This window comes from Bipolaris sorokiniana, assembly GCF_000338995.1.
Source record: "Bipolaris sorokiniana ND90Pr unplaced genomic scaffold COCSAscaffold_4, whole genome shotgun sequence".
Lineage (NCBI taxonomy): Eukaryota > Fungi > Ascomycota > Dothideomycetes > Pleosporales > Pleosporaceae > Bipolaris > Bipolaris sorokiniana.
Genome location: NW_006911898.1, coordinates 702,292 through 726,062, shown reverse-complemented (window position 1 = coordinate 726,062; position 23,771 = coordinate 702,292). Strand labels below are relative to the sequence as shown.

Here is a 23,771-nt window from a genome sequence, read left to right as displayed (position 1 = left end):
TGATTCAGATAGTCCATTCCATCTTTCCGATACATACGATATTGGAAAGGAAGCAAGCTAGAAACAATAGAGCCTTGGAATAATTCATCTAATTGCTTGGTACGTAGCCATAGTACTAGTTAAACCGGATAAATTCATATACGCAGGGCGAAAAAGCGAAGGGGGAGAGAGAGAGGAAGAAGGGCCAAGTCCGTCTCGCATGGACAAGCCCTAATGAATCAAATTGGGGCTTGGCCCCCGTACTTTACTCTACTTTGATACATGGCCCCGGTTTACGTGTGCCCGTGGTCCGTGGTGAAAACGGGTACGGAGCCAAGTAAGTAAAGTAGAATAAACTAAGGAAGAAAATAAGTAAGCGGTGGGAGGAAGGAAGGAGGAAGGAGAGGAGATGAGCATGTTATGCGGCGGGAAACGGGAAAAGCAAAGACGAGGGAAATGTTTGCATTAGCAGCGCCAGATGTGGCGGCTGCCCAGGCTGAGCTGAGCGGTATATTCGTATGATTTCTGTGTGGCTTTTTTTTCTTCTTCTTTGCAGCGACAAAACCGGATTAGCCTACTTAACACTTGGCTATACGATGAGATCTCGATTGTTTCGCTGCTTCGTGCCATATCACATGTCACATATTACATCCCTCCTACACTAAATCAATCTGTGGCTTTTGTGCGACGGGGCGTTTGTGTTTTGCCACCGCTTGTTGAGAGAGAGAGAGCGAGGAAAATAGCCTAGGGAACAAAGCGGGCCAGAGAATTATGCTTAATGTCTGCGAACCAACCTTATCTGCTTACGCTGGCTAGTCGGCTAGTGCGTATTCTAACAGGCCCCCCAGTATATGCTAAGCGAATCGGAAAAAGGGCTGATTTTAATAGGTATGGATGGGGCCAAAGAAGTAAGAAAAAAGAGAAAGTGCGGTGTAAGCTGGGAAGGATATCATTGTAGCGGATGCGAGCGGATACATAGGCAGTTAGGGACAAAAGGGCGGGCGCAGGAAAAGAGGAGGGGGGTGGAGAAAGCCAACGCTGGGCGGGCTTGAGTGGGAAGCCGGATGACGCGGCATGTTGGCAAATCGGATGACGGGAAGGACTCATCGGGTGGGAGTTGAAAAGTGGATGAGAGCAGTGGAAAGAGCAGGAGGAAGCATTGGTGGTGGCATCTTGGCTGGCGGTGCCAAAGTCGACGGGAGGGTTTGTGTGTGTCTTGGCTGGCTTGAGTGTGACCCAGCGCCAATAAAGGCCAATTCGGGCCTTTGTCTGTCTAGGGCAGCTGAGACGCTAGGTGCCGTGGCGTTGTGGAGGCAAGTGGTACTAGGAGGGCAGGTGAAGGGGGTAGGCCACGGAAGGGGAGAGAGAAAGGGGGTTGCACAAGTGAATAGAGAGTGTAATTATGTGTGGGTGAAAGTAGCGTAGTTAGTATATAATAGTAGTGTTGAAGCGACGATCAGGCGCGGGCGAAATGCAGGAGGTTGTGGTCGAGCACAGGCATGTCATGTGGAGGAAGAAGGGACGGGCTGAGTTACCGTGTGGACGGGTTTGGGATGGGCGTGGCACGGTGGTAAGCTTAAACGGCATGCGCTAAGCTTGATGGCATTCGCGGGCGAGTGTGTTTGTATGGCTGCGGTGGTAGTGGTGGTGGTACAGGCTGAGTGAGACTGGGGGTTGATTACGTTTGGTGTGGAGTTGGTAATGTCGAGTAGTGCTCAGTGCTCAGTGCTCGTAAAGCTCCACGTAGGCCACAACAGACGGAGAGCGGCAGGTTGATTGCCAGCACCAAGGGCGCCGAGCAGAGCTGGCGGGTTTGGGGGCGTCTTGTGGGCAGATAGCCAAGGACGCCATGGAGGGCGAGGGCGTAGTATGGCCAGACACAGGCGGTTGGAACGCCTTGGCTGTGCTTGGTAGATTGGGGCACCGCCCGCTTCGACCAGCCAAGTAGGACAAGACGGATTGCCGGACTGTCACGACTGGGCCCGCCAAGCTGCTGAAGGCTTGTCGAAAATAAAGATTCGTTTAGAGTTAAAGCTTGGCCGGCCGATGCCCATGGCGCTGACCACCAGAGCCGTGGCAGCCGTGGCAGGCTGGGCGCTTCATTTCCTCGAGTGTGCGCGCCTGTGTGGTTGCGTGTTTGCGAGCATTCACGCTGCTATACTACACTACACTACACTACACTACACTTTTCCACGGCCATGCATGAATAGAACATGCTCACGCACACGACTACATACTGCCTCTACTTACTTCCACCCAGTCAGCACAGTCAGCGGCCTCCGAGCAAAGCTTGTCTCGGCTGCTTGTGGGCCTTATTTCGCTATCAGCCGCCACTCCACGCGCGGCGGGCGATCCAGAGACGCTATCCCAACGCCGAGAAAGGGCCAAAAGTCATTTCTGGGGCCCAAGCCTGCGCTGCCCTGCCCGTGAGCAAGTACATGAGCCCAGATGACTGCTCATGGCTTTTGAAAAAGTTTCGCCTTTTTCTTGTTCTCCTCATCTCCTCATCTCCTCGTCCTGCTGTACTGACTCTTCCTCCCCCCGGCTTCGTTTCACCTCGCTAGCCTTCCACCCAACACCCGGCCAGCCTTGATCTGACCGCACAGCCACACACACACACACCTTCACACACACATACACATACACACACGCCTTGTCGCAATCACTGTTGCAGTCGCACGTCCTCCCGTAAGTATCTGCCTCTTGTTTCGTCTCGCCTACTAGCTAGCCTCGCCCGCCTGTACGCTACCTCCACTCCGGGGTCAGGCATTGTACTAGCTTTTATGCCTACTTTCGCCTTGTCCCGACGTTGCCGGGTACCCTGCACCCACTCTCTTCACTGCGAATTGTACTTAATCCCAAGTACACTCGCTCTATCTGCCACCACCCACAAACTGACATTGACCCCAAAGATACCCATGAGGCACTGACCTCACATTACTACGGTACCATCTTGCTACCACACGCCACACATCACACATCACACATCACACAGACACACACCACCACCACCACCACTGCCATGGAGACCTACCACGGCCATGTCCGCACCCCTAACGATGCCATCATTCTGTTCGAGGCCTGCCGCATTGGCATATTACCGCGCGTCCAGCGCCGCTTGTCCGAAAAGGAGCGCCAGCAGATCAAGTCCGGCTCAGTATTCGTGTGGGACGAGCGCGAGGCCGGCATGAGACGATGGACCGACGGGAAATCATGGAGCGCCAGCCGCGTCTCTGGCAGCTTCCTCACATACCGAGAAATGGAGGGCAAGCGAGGAGGCAGCGCTGTGCCTACTCCGCCAGTAGCAAAGCGCGCAAGCGGAAAGTCACCAGACGGCTCGGCAAACGGAGACTCTGAGGGCGAGGGACCAGACGGCTACCGATACAAGCCCGACGGTCTGATGAAGCAGTCCTTCAGCATCACTACACAGAGCGGACAGCACCTCCACCTCATCAGCTACTACTCACGATCAAATTCCAACAATCTCCCCCAACCCACAAACGATGCCCAGCTGCGACACATTCGACCGCCCAAGAACATGTACCCCGAGTCTGCAGTAAACGAGACTCAATCCGTGCCTGCCGTCACTCGCGGCCCCATGCCTGGTTCCCCATACAATGCTCCAGGCCACAGCATGGCCCCCTCTTCGCCCTACACACGCGGCGGCCCTGTCGCGCCCATGTACGCGGTCCCTATCTATCCTCCTACGCCTCCGAATGGCTCTTCTCCATTACACGCGTACTACCCACAGCACCCTTACTTCTACCCCGGTGTAGTCTATGCACAGCCCCAATATCATCCCCAGGCCCATGTCTATGACCGCGCGCAGCCGCCAATCGCACATCCTCACGCTCCCCAGGGCCACCATCCCATGCTTATGCAGCACCCCGCCTATGCGGCGCACGCTGCTCACGCTGCTCACGCTGCTCAGCAGTATATGACGACACCTCCATTGCGCACTCCATCAGCCGCCGAGCACGCTCAACGTCAGCAACATTTACAGCGAGTCGGCGCGCCTGCTCCTCCGCCAGCACCTGCACAATCCATTCCCGAGCAAGGCCCCCAACTACCAGCCATCAACGGTGCCGCCGCCTCGACAGGTGCCAATAGGCCGCCAACCCCAGAGACTTCTGACAAGTCGGATTCTCGCCCATCAGAGCCTAGCGGCGCCCCTACCACCACATCAGCACCGCCACCCTCGAGACCGCTGCCAACGCTCGACTCGCTGCTCAATGGCGACATCCAGACCAAGGACAACCAGAGCACCAGCCGTTCTGGCAGCCGCAGCCCAAACACTGCATCGAGGTTTCCCCGCGATCTGGCCCCAGAACGACTTGCCAAGAACAGCACAGCTGCCGACAGCAGCGCACTGAACAAGCTCAACAGCGTCTTTGTCCGATCGTAGTAGCGCCTTTTTGCTCTCTCGGATCACAGACTGTGTCTTCGCTTCTCTGCTTATCTATTTAACACGCGTAACGATTTACTCGCGGCTTCTTTTTTTTTATTCGCTTCTTTTTCTTGTTCCCGAATCAAGGGGAAACAGTCGTTTCAAAGCATTTTACGAAACTGCATCAGGGCGGCGTTTGCAAGGTTGTGCGGCTACCATCTGAAATTTAGGATGGGGCAAAGATGGGCAGGACAAAGTGTGAATTTAGAGCATTGGCTTGTTTATCAGCCTGGCGTTTTTCCCAAGGAGTCTGTTCACAGGCAAGCGTGGTTATTACTACGGATTCGCACAGGCGTGTTGCTTTTTTGGGGAAAAAAGAAGAGTTTCCTAGTTGCAATGCAATGGTTCATGCCAAGAATGACCTCCCTATTCTAGTGTCTTGAAGTTGTGTCGTGTGCGTGTGCGTGCGTGCACGGCGCTTATTTTAGAGTTTTAAACTTGTTTTCATGCTTAGTTTTGTTAAGCGGAGATAGGCGCGCTCGTGATAAGCTCTCTCTTTTTTGCTACGCTACTAGCACACTGACATGACACACGCATGCATTGCCCATCGCTCTCTGCCCACTATCAATCATGCTTTCCCCGCTTTTGTAACAGCTCCCCCAATCCAATCAGTCACCTTAACTTCCATGCTTACCTTCCCCCTAATAACCCACATCTCCACCACTGAAGCATGCTGTGCTTCCCCAATCTGGAATTCCCGAAACGCAGCTTCCTTATACGGCAAAGTTCCGTCCAGTAACTATCATGTACCACATATTTTACCTCCCCTTGTCCATGTATTCAATCATTTGCCTTTCTTCGACCCGGATTTTTCCGCGGGGCGGACGATCAGCAACACACCTACGCTTTTTACCCCGCAAATGGCATGATAACGTCGGCTTTTTTTTTGCGCCTTCTCAGATGATTAGACGAGATCGGCAAAGAAAGCAAAGCCCACTCTTATCCCGCTGCCGTAAGTAGGAGCAGGAGGTAAAGTGGCGGGCGACCAAGCTTTATCTTATCATGGACAAGCAACAAAAGTGGGCTTGAGATAGACGGACGGGTAAAAGAGCAATGGCGGTGCTCCAACAGGCTCTCCAATGGTCAACCCCCGAAAAGGAAAGTTGGAGGCGGGCGAGAGACCGTTGGATCTGCGGGCACTCGGTTGGGTTGGGTTGGATTGAGTTACATAAGTTCGATGCGATTGTTACTTTTCTTTTCAATAGATATCCATTGTTGATCCCTTGTGTCTACACATCACCCATTCTCATTTTCCTTGTTTGTCCCTGGGAGTACGTAGAGTAGGAAAGAAGAGAAGCGGCAACGATACATATACGTTCCAGCCGCCATGGCATCCGCAGCCGCAGCCCCGATACCTACAGCGGATGTAGAGAAAGATACGGTGGTACAGGATACCGTTGTGCCAAAGGGCAAGGTGGCAGAGAAACTCCTCAAGCACTCACACGATGCAGATGCAGCGATGAAAGCGTTTGAAGGGATGGAAGGCCAGGTGATTCATCTCACCGAGGAGAAGAGTAAGGCGTTGTTAAGGAAGATTGATTGGCATTTGATGCCTGTAAGCCTTACCCTCCATCCACCCACCTACACTTCGTAATGACATGTGTACTTCGTACAGATTATGTGTCTAGTGTACGGCCTCAACTACCTCGACAAAACAACCCTCTCCTACGCCAGCATCATGGGCCTTAAACTCCCGCCATCAGACAATCCACTGAAATCCGGGATCAATCTCACGGGGGATGAGTATTCGTGGCTGGGGAGCATGTTTTACTTTGGGTATATAGCTTGGGAGTATCCAACCTCGAGGTTGTTGCAGGTTTTGCCTTTGGGGAAGTATTGTAAGTATCCATCTTCCAGATATTTTACCACATTTGTTTTCCCCTCTTCTCTGTTGAAATCGAAAAAGGGAACATTTCAGGTCTAATGAGTATATGCCGATTTTAGCGGCCTTTAACATCATAATCTGGGGCCTCATCCTCTCCTGCTTCGCGGCCGTATCAAACTTCTCGGGTGCCCTCGCCATCCGCTTTTTCCTCGGCGTCTTCGAAGCAGCCGTAAGTTCTTTCAAACCAAAACAACAACAACGGCAGTTTTACTATTGAAAAAAGAAGGCGCTAACTACGTGTTTACTACTTACTAGGTAACCCCCGGTTTCGCCCTCTTCACCTCGCAATGGTACACAACCGCCGAACAAGGCTCGCGCACCGCCATCTGGTTCAGCTTCAACGGGTTCGCGCAGATCTTTGGCGGGTGCCTCGCCTACGGCATCGCTGTTGGATGCCGCAAGTCTGGAACGACGATTGAACCCTGGAAGATTGTTTTCCTAGCAACGGGTCTGCTGACGGCGTGCTGTGGCGTCGTGTTTCTGTGGATTGTGCCGGATAACCAGCTTAACTGTCGGTGGTTGAGCGAGGAGGATCGCGTGCTGGCTGTTGAGCGGATTCGAATTAACAAACAAGGCGTGGGGAATAGGCATTTCAAGTGGTATCAGTTGAAGGAGGCGTTGCTGGATCCGCTGAGTTGGGCTTTCTTTTTTTATGCGCTGATTGCTGATATTCCGAATGGTCTGCCCTCCTCCCCCCCCCTTCTTACTACCACTCATGTTGTTACTGTTTGCTGACAATAAGAAAAGGCGGCATCTCAAACTTCTTCTCCCAACTCATCGTCGGCTTTGGCTACACACCCGAGCAATCCCTTTTATACGGTACCCCGGGCGGCGCCGTCGAAATTGTCTTCCTAATTGCCTGCGGCTGGGCCGGCGATAAGTACGGGAACCGCATTCTTATTTCCATGATTGGCCTGCTCACTGCTATCCTCGGCATGCTGCTTATTGTCGCGCTGCCGCTATCCAGTAACTCGGGGCGCCTTGCGGGATACTATCTCACGCAGGCGAGCCCAACGCCGTTCGTGGCGCTCTTGAGCTTGGTGGCGAGTAATGTGGCGGGGTATACGAAGAAGACGAGTGTAGCGGCTATGTTTTTGATTGGGTACTGTGTTGGGAATATTATAGGTATGTTTCCCCCCCTTCTATATATGATTTCCCTTGGCACCAGAGGGGATTGCATATCCGACGACAAACCAACTAACATCGATCCCAATTTCTTAGGCCCTCAAACATTTCGTCCATCAGACGCACCCCGCTATGTCCCCGCAGAAGTCACAATAATCGTCTGCTGGGGCATCTGTCTCGGCATCCTCACCTTCATCCACTTCTACTGCGTGCGCCAGAACAAGAAGAAAGCATTAATTCGAGCTGCACCCGATTACATCAAGTTGGAGAACCAGGAGTAAGTTTCCCCCCCTCTTTCCCTTTTAATTCCCTTTTCCTTCATAGCCTAGTTCTCCAATCAAAACAAAACAGATATGTAAAATAAAAAAGCTCAATTTCTGACTGCGTCCAGATGGCTCGACCTAACCGATAGAGAAAACCCAGAATTCATATATACACTGTGAAACCCCGACGACATAGATACAATCAGCAATTCAACAATCATTTCCACTTGATTCACTCTTCCTTTTTCTCCAAAAGAAAGAAAACAAAATATCATTCATTCATTCATTCATTCATACTCCTTCATCCATCTAGCACGTCGCAAGCATACTCGTCAACGCACTCTTCTCCGCACTCGTAATCGTCAATCCATACACGCTCTTGACCTTAATCCACATCTTACTATACGTGCAATAGTAGCTCGTTAGCGGGGGCTTCCAATCTTCCGGTCCCTTATCTCCTTTAGCCTGGTTGACATTGTCGGTAACAGCAAGCAATTGGGGGTTGGTCAGGTCGTTGGCAAAGGCCTGGCGGCGGGCGGTGGTCCAGGATGCTGCGCCGGACTAATTTTAATTTTTTTTCGTCAGTTACCAATTTTCCAATTTGCGTTTTCTTCAGCGGTTTTTTCGCCTTGCGGCGAGGGCTTTTAGGGGAAAGAGAGAGGGGGGAGGGGGGGAGGGGGAGAGAGATCATTTACCTTCCAAGCATTACTCAACGGAACCATGTGATCGATATCTACGTCACTCGCCGCCGTCCATGTCGCGCCATCGTATGGGCTAAACCACGAGCCGGAGACCGACGAGCACGCATCGTTGGTGACTACGTTTGTGCCATCGCGCTTGAGCACCGTCTCGCGCGTGTTGCAGGTGCCGGATTGAGTGATCCAGTGGGGGAACAGGTCGCGAGAGTAGCCAGTTTGCGGGCCTTGGGCGGCGACCGTGAGGCCGGCGAGTTGGGTAGTTGCATCGGCTTTGGAGGGCACGTTGGGTGGAGCGCGGGCGGAGAGGTTGGATGGGGCGGGGGCGGCGGAGGCGATGGCAGCGGAGACTGCGGCGATGAGGAGGGAGGTCTTCATCTTGTCTGGAATGAGAGGTGGGAGAGGAAATGGTTAAGGGAAGAGTGATATGTCAATTGAGATATGAAACCCGCAATCAGAGGTAGACACTCGACAGTGAAGCCGATGTCATGCACAATGGGTACAACAGTACGTACAATCCACCCCATCTTATATACAAGTCCCCACCCAGTCTTCTCTTTTCTTACCATTCTATCCACCATCATCTTTTAGTCCCGGCCCCCTCCACTCCCTTTCCCGTTCCAGGAAACGAAACAAAACACGGTCTAATCCAATGAAGCATCGCACGCCTACCCCCCCGGCTCAACCTACTCTTACTTGCCCAGCAAAAAAAGTGGTGTAACCGCGGAACAACCCCATCAGCAAGCCTACAATAAACACGCGCCCACAAAGATCGTTGACCGAAACCCGATAAGGCAGGTCGACAAGGGTCGTAAGCGGCTGAAGCGTAGTCCTTCATCTAGAGACATCGGACGACTAGAGCAAAGCGTACCTGATCGGCAGTGCAACTTGCTTCTGGCGGCCCCAAGTCATGGAGCTGCCTTCCTGTTCAGGGGGGAAAAGATGAGTAGTGCTGCATGGTAAGACGAAGGAGAATGCCAATGACTGGTGTAGGTGTGCAAGAGGGATAAGGTCATGGAAGGGTTACGGAAAGCGCGGGCATGGGGAGTGCAGGTGGGCTTATCGCGACGTGTGATAGGGTCGTGACTGGGGGCGTACGCTAACAGTATCGCCTTGTCATTGGGTGCTTGCTAGATGAGGATAATGTGTCCGTGTGGAAGGCGCCGGCGCGTGGTGCGGGTCGGAAACATGGACGCTCGCAAGGCGTTGCAAAGGAGCGAATGGATGATAAGACATGGCCAACGTGAAAGATGAGGGGCTTGAAGGAGGAAACATGGGCATGACTGCAGATGTGGTCGAGTGGGGGATCATCTTGCTGATTGGCTCGTGCCCCGCGCTCTACACAACACGTGAAGGCCAAGCGATGGCCCTGGCTCGAAGAAGAAGGATGTTAGCCTCAAGAGGAAGATGCCAAGGTGCGTATGCTGAAATGGTGCGCGTCTGGCGCATCAAAACCATGTTTAGATAATTGTTGTTTGTCCTGCATCTAATCTTGAAGTTTTGTTTAAATTGAGACGCTGGTACGGAGGTGAGTACTGCAATGAATTTGCTGGCCAGAGTACGAGAGCTGCTCGTGTAACCGGAAATAAGGTGTTGATTATCCAGGGCGACACCGGAGCTTGGTATGCCAACCCTTTAGTGCCGCATTGGACAGTTTGATGTCAGAACTGCCGTTTCGAGTATATTCGCAGCGACGTCGGTGTCTTGGGACTTGGCTGGGCTTGCGTGTCTTTGTGACAATGTTTCATTAGCAGCGTGACATATATGCATTACGAACTAATCTCTTGGAGAAGCTTGCTCGGACGTACTCCGGAAGATTGCATAGGGCCAAGGTTGCTTGCTGAGTATGGGTATCATGCGGCAAAGTCAAACTCTTTGAATGCCTCCTTGAACTTTTCAACATCCTGCTCTTCTTGAGGCTGCGTCTGTCCGCAATTCTTCCAGTCGACACGCTGGTCGAGTCGCAACAACTTAGCCAACACCTCTCGTCCAAACTGGTTGTGGAAACGTATCTTTTCGTCGAAGCGCATAACGTAGCTTGTCTGCTTGTCTGGGTCGTCTTTTGGATCCCACACCAAGACCCTGAAGAAGTCGCTCGTCTCTTCGACTCCATCACCTACATCCTCTTTTTGAAATTTCGGCCAATGTAGATTCTCGGCCAATGCCTTGAATGCAGCCTCGACAAGTCCTTTACTAATAAGATCGGCGCTGACTGGGAGGTATTGCCAGTGTGTATGAGGCAAGCTAGATTTACTGACTTCCCACGTGACTGAACCATAGTCCGTATCTGCTACGGACTTGAGCATGCTGTTCATTGCGCGCCGGTATCGTTGCATCTCTGCATAGGTCGCATGGCGCTCTTCTTCTGTCATTGATCCTAGCGTCGGTTGGTGTGTAAATGGAATGATGAGCATGTGGCAGGGGAAGCCGAGTTTGGAAAAGGTTTGTGGAGTTGGCAGAGGGCCTTTTGCAGTGGTCAAATACGAGTTCTCGCCAATCGAGGCTATCAAGTGCGTCGCAATGTTTTCATTGGCCAAGCAAAAGAAGCATTCTGATGCAGTAATGGGCCCTCGAGGCTCACCCTTTCGTCTCTTGTTGCCTCTCCGGCCTCGACTTCCATCGTCATAGACTAGATGTTGTTCCTGATACTCAGGTGCAACTCGCTTCTTCTCAGAAAGAACGACAGGACAAGCGGTTGAGCCAGGCGGAGGTGCGACGGGATGGCTCGCAGAAGGCTCGAGAGAAAAGGCATAAATCCACTTTTGCTTATTGGGATTGCCAAAGGACGCCATACTGATGAATCGCGTTACCGGATAGAGATTGTCGGTTTCAGCACTGGGTGGATGAAAGAATGGCTCTCGCTCGTAGAAGGTGCCGCCGGATGTTGAGAAGTGGTACTTCGGTTTCAATATCACGTCCAGATCTGCGATGCATTGCTGACTAGTCGGCTGTACGTCAGGGTTGAACTCGACCTTGGAACGCTTCCGAATGTCCTCCGGCCACTCGTTGGTGATGAGGATATCAGCTGTCGTTGCTCCTCGCAAAATCTTGGCATCCGTCTCGCTGTAAAAAGGCGGGTACTTGTCCTTGGACTGGCCAGCAATGATGTTCGCATCCAACCGGCCGCCTAGCGCGACAATGCGGATGCCCTCAGACGTCTTCATAGTAGTCCGCTTGCCAAGGAAGAAGAGATTATGGCATAGTTCATCACTGGAAGATTCCAACTTTTGGACGACTGCTGGGGGAAGTGGATTACTGCCAAGAGCAAAGTAGGTGGGCAACGGCACATCGATTTGACCATCAACGAGTGCCTGCACATCACCTGACGCCGTGTCCTCATCATCGAGCGAAGCTGCAAATAGGTTGCCTATGATGAGGGCGAAAGCAAAGTTGTTCTTTGCATGCAGTGCGCTCAGCTTCTGGAAGACAGTCTTGAATTGCCCGTTGACGTCACCGACGACGACGCTGCACGCGTTAGTGAGTTGTAAGACAACAACAGCAGGGCAGACTTACATTTTTGAAGCCATTATGGATGGTTATGTTGGCTATGACGAGCTGCCGACGCGTTGGTGTTGAGTGAGCATGGGTGATTGGCGCGTCGGCGGCGTCGGTGGTGCCAATACCAGGGTCCAGCTTTTTTGTTAGCGTATGGAAATTCTAGTGGAGCATTGAGTGAAGATGCAGCCACTGCAGTCTTCGACACAACCCTCTTCACCACACCCAAATACACTACACACCATGGCTGCCATGTCGCGGGGACTTGCTACACGCCCGGCTGCTAAGCCATCATCCAAAATATCAAAGTCTGCGCGCCCACAGAAACGGGTCAAGGGCGGGACCGAATCCACGCGCAATCATGTCTTCAAAGGCTTCTCGCAGCGCATTGCACAACTCAGAATTGAGCCTGTTCGCCGCGGTCGCAGCACCATCCTCGACGATGCCGAGCTCGAATCGACCTTTTCCTACTTCCGCGACTCGTTCCTCGAATGGAGGGAACTCAACATGTCGGAGCCCTTCACAGCCTTTGCCCGCAAGGTTGCGCCACTCTGCGACAGCCTCCCCCAAGTCCTCCACCACAGCGACCGCATATTCGAGCTCCTCGTCGAACATATTGAGAAGGGCGAAAAGTTTAGCCAGGAACCCCTGCTCAGCCTCATGGCCCATCTTGCACACGATCTCGGCGAGCGCTTTGAGAAATATTTCGAGATGGCAGTGAAAACTGTGTCGCATCTGGCCGCTACCCACGCCGATGTAGAAGTTATAGAATGGGCATTTGGCTGTCTGGCTTGGCTGTTCAAGTACCTGTCAAGGCTATTGGTACCGAACCTGCGCCCCGTCTTCGATCTCATGTCACCTCTGCTGGGCAAGGAGCGCCAAAAAGCCTTTGTATCTCGCTTTGCGGCTGAGTCGCTGAGCTTCCTGGTACGCAAGGCTGGAGCTGCCTATCACAGAGATAAGACGCCGCTTAGGTCAATCATCAAACACATATCCGATTTGCTCAAGGACCAACAGGAATCCACAAAGGACTACGCTTTCCAACAGGGTCTCATGTATCTCTTTACTGACTCGCTCAAGGGCGTACAGCGCGGCTTTCACTCAAGTGCTACCGTCATTCTACAAGAGCTTTTAGTTGAGACACTCAACCCAGAACATCTTGACCTCCGGATTCCGCCTCTCGAGCCTGTACTTATCGGTGTGGTTACTGCCGCTATCCACCACACGGATGCAGAGAACTTCAGCCCTCTTCTTGAAGTCATACTTGGCGGAGCAGACAAAGTGTCGTCAGACGTGCGCTATGTTGGCCTGCTATCTCGTTTGCTAATGGTCGTTTGTGGCGTCCGCCAAGGTGACCGTGTCGAAGATTGGAAACCCGTGCTGGGCTCAATCAGCAATCTGCTTGATTCTACCAAAGCTTCGACTGAACTTGACTCTGTTGATGCATGGGAGCTGCTATCGGTTACCGCCGTCGTTTTCCAGTATTGTGCGCTGGACGCAGCTATTCCCCATGAGAAGTTGCTGGAAGGACTGAGTCGTGGCCCTTGGGAGGCTTACTTTCTGCCATTCTGCAACTTATTCACCGGTCTAGGCGTGGAGAGGTTCAGAACTTTGCTTCTTCCATATTTCAAGAGGTGCGAGGCTACTATTCTTTCAGACTGGTTCATCTACTAATACTGTATTAGATTTGTTACGCAAAAGACTCATGAGCACGGTTCTCAATTCTGTGCAATTCTGCCTCAACTTTACCAAAACGGAGCACTGACGAATACCATTTTGCAGCCGTCTGAGCGCTGGCAAGCGACCTTGGAAGAGCCCTTTGGCGAACTCGACAAGTCTACAGGGACCGAGATCGACTTGGAAAACCAGACCTTTTACTGCAATGCCTTGCTGGGTGCGATAGAATCGCTACGCATAGCGGATGACAAGACGCGGGAAATCTGGAATGACCTCGCACGCTTGCTCAAAAATGCTGTCAAAGGGACGAACCTCACCACAAAGCGGACTGTCGATATTTTCGCTACTGGTAAAGGTTTCCAATTCCTTATTAGCAAAGGTGGCGACGATGACAAACTCAAAAGTCTGTGGCCTGCGTTGTGCCAAACCTCCACTGTATTTGGACACTCGGCCGCTTTCTGGTGTGCGCTACTAGACCTTTTAAAGAAGCACAAGGGAGACCTGGATAACACAGGACCGCATATGGAACCTTTGAAGCAAACTGTTATGCACTGCCTAGGATCTCCTTCGCATGATCTGAGACTTTTGGCCATATACGTCTTGCAATTTGTTGCGGACCAAAGCGAAGAACCGCAAAAGATTTTGTCTGTCGCTATGTTGATTGAACAAACACCACCAAATCTCGAGACACAAAGATCCATTGCGATGCGCGTAGGCCAAATGGCTAAACTGTACCCTGCTGTATGCTCTGATAAGTGGGTGGGAGAAGCTATCCCTGCATTTTGTCTGGGATTACTCCATGTACGCCTAGCATCGGTTTGGGACGACAGTTGCTCTGCGTTAAAAGCCATCTGCGAGACCAAGGAAGGAGAAGGCTTTGTCACTCAAACTGTCTTTGAATGGTTAACTGCGAGCGATGCTGCTGATACTGTTTCTGACAGTCCTCAAGCAGCCTCATCGCGACCGTACGCGACCGAATTTGAGTGTACGAGTCTGATGCAGTTGCAGGAGCATGTCGCCGATGTTCAAGCGAAAGCTGACAACCCTCAAGAGCAGCTGGAGATCTTATTCAAAGAGGCACATGCCGAAATACCTTTCTACAACTCCTTCAGCAGGACACAAGCTCTCAAGGTGTTGAGTTCTCTACCACACATTGCGGAAAAGCGCTCGAGACTTCTTGTACCAGTCCTCCTGAAGTGGGCTTTTGATCAAGTGCCAGACTCGGAAGGTCCTACCTCGGAAGAAGATGCTCCAGTCACTTCGCAGGATCGCTGGGCAAGGAAAGACCAGAAAGCGATGCTTTCCATCTTTGCGAAATTCAACAATCCAAAAGTCTTGTATCGAACAGACGAAGTCCGTCAAGCCCTCCTTGCCTTACTCAGTAACGGAGATGTCGAAATTCAAAAGGCCTCGCTGAAGGCGCTTCTCACGTGGAAAGACCGGGCAATAGTCGCATACCAGGAACAGCTACTGAACCTACTCGACGACGAAAGATTCCGTGACGAACTCCCAATATTCCTGAGCGAAGGCAAGCTCCAAGATTCCGACGTTGACCAGGTCCTCCCAATCGTGTTGCGATTACTGTACGGCAAGGTTATAGCTGGAAAACGAGGCCTTGAGTCGAAAAGAAAAGCGGTCTTCGTTAGCCTGAAAACAAGATTCGGCGACGAAGCCATACATCAGTTTTTGCAGATCGCATTCGGACCTCTGGGTCAAATTTCTATCTTGAGCGATGGCGTTGTCAATGAGGAACTGCTGCAGAAAAGCCTAGTAGACACACGGAAGCAGGTTGGAATGCTGAACCTGCTTGACGATTTACTGAGTACCTTTGCGACAACATTCGCCCCGTTCATTGCTACCGTCGTGGACCCCATCCTGTACTCTGCCATCAAAGCATCGCGAGAGCTCTCAGCTTCAGTCGACCGCCAAGGTGATGAAGGAAAATCGACGCAGACATCGTTGTTGAAGACTGTTCGACAACGTTCACTTCACATTCTAAGCAAGCTAGTTGAGAATGGCCCAGAGTTTGGGTGGCATCCGTACACCAGAGCTCTCGTTAAAGAGATGATTGAACCTCGACTGGACCAATTTCCCGTCGAAACAGCACAATCTATCTCCGGCATTCTTCGACTGTTTGCAGCATGGTCAAAATCGGCTCATACGGCTCCATTTTTGGCGGAATTCAACCCAGTCATCTTATCCAAAGTCATTGACTGCCTTGAGGTACCTTCAGCCAAGGATGAGGTCAAATGCTTTGTTCTAGACAATGTTATTCGAAACATTGTGGCTCTTGTGGCCGTTGAAGAAGATGCCCCGACAACAGAATCGAGGATCCGAAAGAATCGCATACATACCGATATTATTCAACCGTACTCCACTTCAATCTTGGGTCGAATTGGTCATCTTCTCCGACAGAACCCAAGTAAAGAAGTGCTCGAATCTGGGGTTCAGACGGTTGCGGAACTCGCCCCTCATGTCGTCGGTGCTTCCGAATCGCGCAGTATGATTGAGATCGCTACCTTCCTTCTCCGTCAACCTTCGAAGCGCGTGAACCCCCGTACCAAGCTAGGGTTGCTCAAGATCCTGCACGAATTCATTCAGCGTTGCAACAATCAAAACCTGAACGAATTGCTCGACACAATATACGATGCGATTTGCCCCATGTTTGCGTTTGTCCAAGATCGTACGGCAAGAGAATTGATTTGCGATGTCGTTCAAGATCTCTCCGACACCAACAGTGACCTCCAGGTCATTGCAAAGATATGCCATGATCTCAACTCCTTCGCAAAGGGGCGCCTGGATGAGCCAGACTTTGAGCGACGTTCACAAGCGTTCAGCTCCATTAACGAAGAGGCTTATCGAAGCTTTTCTCTCATTCAATGGAAGCCTCTGGTTTACAACATGCTCTACTTTATAAAGGACAACGAGGAGCTTAGCATCAGAGTCAACGCATCCTTGTCTTTGCGCCGCTTCAGTGAGGTTTCAAGCAGCGAAGAATTCAAGGCGTTCGTGTCGTCAGCAGTTCTACCTGGAATTCAGGCTGGGATGCGCGAGACGTCTGAACTGGTTCGAATCGAATACCTTGCCGTGCTTGAGTATCTGGTCAAGACGCATCCTGACTGGGCTCCTGTAGCAGACCTTCACATACTTCTCTCAGATGATGATGAGGCTTCATTCTTTAGCAACATCTTGCACATTCAGGGTCATCGTCGACTTAGAGCATTGCGTCGCTTGGCTGCCCATGCCTCTCATATGCGTGGTACGAATGTCTACCAGATCCTCATACCCCTCTTGGAGCACTTCGTCTTCAACAAAGGCGACGATGATGGTGCAGACAGCCTTCTGGGAGAGACCATCAAGACGCTCACAGCTTTGACAGAGTGTCTGGAATGGCCGCAATTCCGCTCTCTCCTGAAGCGTTATATTGGCTATCTAGCCACCAAAGAAGACCTCCAAAAGCCCATCATTAGGTTGATTGCAGGTTTAATGGATGGTCTTAACCAAGCAGGTCGGGCCAAGGGCTACGTTGCTACGTCCACGGCCGGACCAGATGACCCAGCCACTTCTGAGACCAACGACGACCCTGCGGCTATGGACATTGACAAACCTCAGTCCATACTCACAAAAACTCTCCCTCAGCAGGAAAAACTGAGCAGTGACATGATCAACAACTTTCTTCCTGATCTGACCAATTTCTTACACAAAAAAGACGAAGCGACAGTCAGCTTACGAGTACCTATCGCCGTCGCGATTGCCAAAGTTCTTCTCGTGCTTCCTCCACTGGAAATCGAGACACGACTGCCCGGTGTCCTTTTGGATATCTGTTACATCCTCAAGAGCCGTGCCCAGGAAGCTCGTGACATGTCGAGGAATACGCTCAGCGACATTGCTACGCTCATGGGACCGGCTTACCTAGGTTTCATTCTCAAGGCATTGCGAACAGCGCTTCAAAGAGGTTATCAACTCCATGTTCTTTCCTACACTCTGCACACCATCCTGGTGAAACTCGCAGATCAGACGAACCCAGGAGATCTCGACTATTGCCTCACAGACCTAGTGGATGTAGTAAGTATCAGATTGTGAACCATTGTCAGATAGGTATACTAACGAGGTCTAGATTATGGATGATACTTTTGGCGCTGCTGGCCAGGAGAAGGATGCCGAAGAGTACATTTCCAAGATGAAGGAAGTAAAGAGCAGCAAAAGTTTCGATTCGATAGACATCATCGCACGATCCGCCACTCCCTCTCATCTTATCAAGCTCGTACTTCCGATCAGGTCCCTTTTGATCGAGAAGCTTAACGCAAGGATGGTGCAGAAGATTGACGAGCTACTGCGGCGCATCGGGCTCGGTGTGCTGCAAAACCCTACCGTCAATAACAGGGATATCTTGGTTTTCTGTTACGAGCTTATTCAAGAGGCATATGCCGCAAACACGCCAACTGACAAGAAGGCCAAAATTGACCTTAAAAGCAAGAGATATCTGGTCAACAACAAGGGGGCGGCCAAGTCTGGAGCGAGACTTAGCACTTCTTCGTACCTGTACAAGATGATTCGCTTTGGCATGGATATCCTTCGGACTGTGCTGCGCAAGCATGAAGACCTTCAGACTCCACAGAACTTGGCCGGCTTCTTACCAATTATCGGCGATGCAATGGTGCAAGGACAAGAAGAAGTTCAAGTGTCGGCTGTCCGTCTCCTCACAACCGTCATCAAGGTGCCGATGCCTGAGCTGGACGCGAACTGCCTCGTGTACATTGACGAAGCAATGCGAGCCATCAAAGGTGCTCTATCGTCTAACACTGAGCTTTCCCAGGCCTCTCTAAAACTGGTCTCTGCTGTGTTGCGTGAGCGGCCCAACGTTCAAGTGAGGGAACGAGATGTGGGACATCTTCTCAAGCGCATGGTGCCGGATTTGGATGAACCTGATCGCTCAGGTGTCATATTCGGCTTCCTCAAAGCTGTCATGAACCGACATTTTGACATCCCAGAGATGTATGAAGCCATGGACAAAGTAGCAGAGATGATGATTACCAACCAGACGAAATCTGCCCGCGATATTGCCCGCAGCCACTTCTTCCAATTCCTGACCTCGTACACTCAGAGCGAGAAGCGTTTCAAGAAGCAGATGGAGTTCCTGCTCAAGAATCTTCGATACGAGCACATGGAAGGCAGACAATCGGTCATGGAAGCCCTAGATCTTATCATTGGAAAGGCGCTACCTCGGTTCCCTGAGAAGGCGCAATATGAATACCACGGTATCATGTTCCTGCCACTGATCAACACTGTAGCAAATGACGATTCGGGTAAATGCCGAGAAATGGCCAGTCTGTTAATCAAGAGATTGTTCCAGCATGCTACCGACAAGCGACTACAAAGCTTCGCCACAGATCTTAAGAGTTGGCTGGAGCAAGATGACAATATTGGCTTGAAGCGTCTCGGAATCCAGGTTTGGGGCTTCTATTTCGAAGCTATGGAAGACGACGAGGAGCCAAAAGAACTAGCATACGTCCTCGATCGACTTGACGCAACGATCGGCGAATGTTTGAGCCGACGCGATGAAGACGATTGGGAGCTCTTGTACTACTCCCTCACCCTGCTCTCAAAGGTTTGCAAGAAATATACAGACACCATGTTCTCGTCAAGCAAAGATAGTCTGTGGACCGCAGTCCAAGCCAGCGCTACCTACCCGCACATGTGGGTCAAGCTCAAAGCTGCAGAGCTGCTAGGCACCTACTTTGCCCACCTTGGAATTTCAAACAAGGATTCAGGCCTTGGAGCACTGCCACTGAAGGGGTCTGGCGGTCTACAGCTGGCTGAGCAGAACATGACGCAGCTGTGCAACGCTTTCTTGCGAAACTTGTTGAACCCAGAAGTCTCGGAACAGCTTTGCTTGCAAAGTGTTAAGAACATTGCCTTCATCGCGCGATGCCTCGCTGTCAACAGAGCGAAGTGGCAGTGGCAGAAGGCCGACGAGGACGAGGAGATGGAAGAGTCTACCATTTCGGCCACTGGTGATGCAGCCGCTACAGAAGATGAAGAAGACTTTGGTGGTTTCTCGCCTCCGCCAGAGAATATCAAGCCCAAGAAGACAGAAGACACTCCACCAACAGCAATCCACCGCCTCATGATCCGCCTTTCGGGCATCGTTCGAAAAGACAAGAGCACCATGAACGCCAAGACCGCAATCATGAACCTTTTCGATACCATCGCCGCTAAATTTCCTCTCGAACCTCTTTCCACCTCTCTCCCACACCTCCTGACCACTCTATCTACCCTCACCGATGCCACCGCAACCTTTCCTCGATCCGCTGCACAAACCGGTCCTAACAACACAGTCAATGATCCATACAAGGCCCTTGCTGATAAAGCTCGTGAAGTCATGAACAACTTGCAGAAGCGCCTTGGAACGCAAGAGTATTTGAAGATCATGGGAGAAGTACAGAAAGGCGTCAGAGAAAGGAGGGAAGAAAGACGCAGAAAGAGAAAAGTAGAGGCGATTGTTGATCCGGAGAAGTTTGGCAAGGACAAGCGCAGGAGACATGATGTTAAGAGAATCAAGAGGAAGGAGAGGAGTGCCGAGGAAAGGGGCAAGAGGCGAGGATGGTAAACGTTGCTTTGATATCATATGCGGAAGGATAGTTGGTTTCGCACGATGATGAAGTTTGCATTTAATAGGCGTGTTTGGTAACTGGCAAAAAGCATAGCATCTTCTAATGTTCAAGTAAACTGTTATTTCAATATATCATGATACCCTTCATTGCACAGTCCATTTTTCTCCAATCACCAGTTTAATCGAAATCGCCATTAGGCCACCAACCAGACCGAAGCATCAGAAAGAAGGATTCTGAGCATTGCCGATCAGGAATATATCACACCACTGTGACATAAAATGTATTTATCTGTCTTGTTTCTCTCTCCACATCTCCTACGACAACTGCAACAAACCTTCAAGCATACTACGACTTATAACGTTATTGTCAGCCTTTGTCTACACGTACACCTTTATATCCCCAAAAGAAACGCATCCCAACCATGACAACTACACTAATCGGTCTCCCAAAAACCCTTGCACCACCCCTCCTCACAGCCCTTACCCTCGCCCCCCTCATCACCTCCACCGCATCCCTCACCCACGCCTACATGGAATACCTAACAACCAGCGCCTTCCTCAACCTGCCACCCCTTCACTCCAGACTCAGCAAAGCAATCCTCGCCTCTCCCTCCCCCTTCTCATCCCCACCCACCAACTCAGAAGTCGAAACCTACCTTCAAAAAGAAGACGCCACGAACCAACTAAAGGAAGCAAACCAACTCGCAATCCCAGCCTGGTTCACCACATTCTTCAACACAGGCATCTACTCCGTCATCGGCCTAAACACACTTACTCTATCTTTCTCCCTCGCAAACATTTATCTCCTCCATCCTTCGTTTACAACACGAGGAAGCATAGCAAGGCGCTGGTACCAAATCGGTGCGGTAGCGACGGTAGCGCATTATGCGTTTGTGCCGCTTGTGGGTAGGAGTGTGAGGGCTTTGGTGGGGTTGTGTGATGGGGAGAAGGGAGAAGGGAGGGCGGAAGAGTGGTTGGGGGAGTGGAGGGGGTGGCATGGGGTTAGGATGGGGAGTGTGGATTTGGTTGGTTGGGGGTGTTTTGTTGCCGGGGTTGTTGAGGCGGTGGGTATGGGGGTGAAAGGATGAGAGTGTGGTGGGGTTTAAAGAAGGGTTTGGAAGATTGGTTTGAGGAATGGTAGTGGACATGTGGGATTGAATCGGGGGGTTATCTTTTATGATAAAGCAGAAATGTATTAGTTATAGAGACCATATGTAATTTCTTCCATTATTGTAAGAGGAAATCACTTGGCTATTCTATGCAGTCAAGTCGATAGCGAATACTTGAACGGAAAACAGTCAACGGCCTTGAAAATCGTAAGGGTCAAGACACTCGATCGTGTTATACCCAGTCCCTTGAAAAGCGCCAAGTCGATCTCCAGAGAAGACATTGACATTGCCCTTCCATTACAAACGACACAGAGTAAAGCCACACCCAACATATAGCAATACACGTGTCATCACCTACACACCCCAAATATTCCCCTCGTCAGCACCGAAGCAAAGTCCTCACATGCATATATCTATGCGCAAAAGGAAGCAATACGAGCACAGTAATCAACCACTAAAAGCAGCGCCGATCTACATAACACGCTATCACAGTCACACAACGCACATACTGCGTCCCAAAGACCAGTCAGACAAATACCCCAGATGTGCCGAGGTAACCACAGCGCCCATTAATCCAAGTAGCACAGTTGGACATTTACATAAGCGACTTTAGCCAAAAAAGGAGAGGGGGGCTTGGTCAGAAAATCCAAGAAACAACACAAGAGGTTCCTCTCGGCCAAATAGCCGTAGCTAGCGTCCATATTAAACGGCTGCGGCGAGGCGGAAATGAGCGGAAAAAGGGCAGATTCGTCGATCGACAGCTGTCAGCCAAGGCAGACTAAATCAAGCGTCAAACCAGCCAAAACGGTTATGGCTGCCGCATTCCGATAAAAAAAATAAGGCTTCACAAGCTGAAAACGAGTTCGATATATATTTGCAAAGAAAGAAGAGAATTCCTTGATTCAGACTCGGGTGCTTGAATAAAAAAAGCTTGTCGACCGTGTGATATGTTTAGAGAAAAGAAAAGAGAGAGAGAGAAAGAGGAAAGCTGAGGCCGTATTACAATCTAAAACTCAACTCGACTCGGCCTTAACCCTCTTTGACCTAGCTAATCCCCGGCCCTATAGATATCTCTCAACACTCTTAAAGAAAATGTAGCAATCTTTTTTGCCATGGTTCGTAAACATATCATGACCTCTTTACGCCATGCGCCGACTTCCATAGGCCCTTCAACGATTGTTTTAGAGCACGCCAGTCGCCGTTGCGGCAGGCGGTGGCCGAGGGAGGCGTGGAAGGAGTGTCGGTTTTTTCCGCTAATGTCGAATTGGTCGTCGTTCTCGTCGTCGAGAAGCGCGGTTCACCGCCGCGACTCGAGGATCGATTAGAGATTACGCTATCGGTCTTGAGGCCCACAGGAGTCTTGTCTTGACTTTGCTCGTGCGATATCACCTGTTCCTGAGGCCTCTCGCACCCCTAGTCAATACCATGCTGTTTTTTGAGTTTTTCTAAGTTTTCTTGGCGTTCGGCAAGGTCATTCGCAGCTTTGAGCATCTTATCTGGCTGGTGATATAATACTGCGGCAGTTAGTAGCGAGCGCGGAAACGGGCGGGCGACAGGTTGCGGGACGCACCAACGAGATACCGGTTCTGGAAGTTGAAGCCGTTGAGCTTGTCGCAAGCCGATTTTGCGTCCATCACGTCCTCATAGACGACGAAGGCGGTGCCCTTGCTGTGGTTGGCAATACCCTGGCGGATTTGGCTAGGGTTCAGTGTTAGTGATGTAATGTGACAGGAAAAGCTATATGCGCGTGCATATGGCGAGGAAGACAACGTACCGCACAGGGCCGAACTTGCCAAAGAGATCGAAGAGTTCCTCTGGGGTAACGTTGAAGCTGCCATGGGGTTAGCGCACAGCCACACAAGCAGGGGATGGCTATATCAACCTCAGATTCTTTACGAAGAGAGCTCTGTACAAATGACATGTTAGCGCAAATGTCGTGTGAGTTGGCTGGTGCAGCCTTGGCTGGCGCACGCGATGCGGAGACGGACGAACGTACCGGTTGACTTCCGGGGCCAATTTTCCTCCTCGACTCATACTTTGGCGACGATTATGGACGGTAAAGAACTGGCTGGTGATTGGGAGAGCAGCGGGCGGGTGGTGGTGGTGAGGAGTTGGGAGAGAAGGTGTCGATGGTGAACATGCGGGATCGATGCATGAATGGCGACTAAGGGTCCGAGCGCGTGCATGCACGTGACGAGGGCATCTGAGCCAGGAGTGGCCGCCGCGGTGCAGCAAGGGAGGCGCATACCCACCGTCGTCGTATGGATGGATATATACGTGTAGTGCATTGTAAAAGAGGTTGCTGTATGTACCAGACAGGAAATGAGGGTCTAGAGCGGTAGGCCAGACAGTGGTAGGGCCCCTCTCGCAGCTGTTGCCAAAGAATCGAGCGCTCGAATCGGAGATGCGGGCTTGCAGCGAATGAAGCGGCTCAGCGCTCCATAGCTCACTCCCCCAACCACTTGCGCACCCCCCAAGTACAT

General features: G+C 51.3%; 6 protein-coding genes across 6 annotated transcripts; 4 read left to right on the top strand and 2 right to left on the bottom strand.

Moving 5' to 3' along the window:
* The first annotated feature begins 2,604 nt into the window (after positions 1-2,604).
* COCSADRAFT_297111 (uncharacterized protein) lies at positions 2,605-4,527 on the top strand. The gene is made up of 3 exons (XM_007699653.1): positions 2,605-2,667; positions 2,892-4,005; positions 4,332-4,527. The coding sequence occupies exons 2-3, from the start codon at positions 3,002-3,004 to the stop codon at positions 4,444-4,446; spliced, it is 1,119 nt and encodes a 372-aa protein (XP_007697843.1). The 5' UTR covers positions 2,605-2,667; positions 2,892-3,001; the 3' UTR covers positions 4,447-4,527.
* Positions 4,528-5,310: 783 nt separating this feature from the next.
* Positions 5,311-8,073, top strand: COCSADRAFT_297083 (uncharacterized protein). The gene is made up of 7 exons (XM_007699652.1): positions 5,311-5,981; positions 6,042-6,264; positions 6,371-6,480; positions 6,567-6,990; positions 7,059-7,436; positions 7,533-7,713; positions 7,828-8,073. The coding sequence occupies exons 1-7, from the start codon at positions 5,754-5,756 to the stop codon at positions 7,877-7,879; spliced, it is 1,596 nt and encodes a 531-aa protein (XP_007697842.1). The 5' UTR covers positions 5,311-5,753; the 3' UTR covers positions 7,880-8,073.
* Positions 8,074-10,247: 2,174 nt separating this feature from the next.
* On the bottom strand, positions 10,248-11,921 carry COCSADRAFT_169270 (uncharacterized protein; the record flags this gene model as incomplete). Its single annotated transcript, XM_007699651.1, has 2 exons — positions 10,248-11,859; positions 11,908-11,921. The coding sequence occupies 2 exons, from the start codon at positions 11,919-11,921 to the stop codon at positions 10,248-10,250; spliced, it is 1,626 nt and encodes a 541-aa protein (XP_007697841.1).
* A 192-nt stretch (positions 11,922-12,113) lies between these two features.
* On the top strand, positions 12,114-20,326 carry COCSADRAFT_112611 (uncharacterized protein). The gene is made up of 3 exons (XM_007699650.1): positions 12,114-13,523; positions 13,575-17,631; positions 17,684-20,326. Exons 1-3 carry the CDS (start codon positions 12,133-12,135, stop codon positions 20,174-20,176), a joined length of 7,941 nt encoding a protein of 2,646 aa, XP_007697840.1. The 5' UTR covers positions 12,114-12,132; the 3' UTR covers positions 20,177-20,326.
* Positions 20,327-20,631: 305 nt separating this feature from the next.
* COCSADRAFT_112608 (uncharacterized protein) lies at positions 20,632-21,237 on the top strand (the record flags this gene model as incomplete). Its single annotated transcript, XM_007699649.1, has 1 exon — positions 20,632-21,237. A coding segment is annotated over exon 1 (528 nt), but the record flags the coding sequence as incomplete, so codon positions are not given.
* Positions 21,238-22,701: 1,464 nt separating this feature from the next.
* On the bottom strand, positions 22,702-23,382 carry COCSADRAFT_84515 (uncharacterized protein; the record flags this gene model as incomplete). The annotated part of the gene is made up of 4 exons (XM_007699648.1): positions 22,702-22,802; positions 22,859-22,986; positions 23,063-23,119; positions 23,285-23,382. Coding segments are annotated over 4 exons (384 nt in total), but the record flags the coding sequence as incomplete, so codon positions are not given.
* Positions 23,383-23,771: the final 389 nt, after the last annotated feature.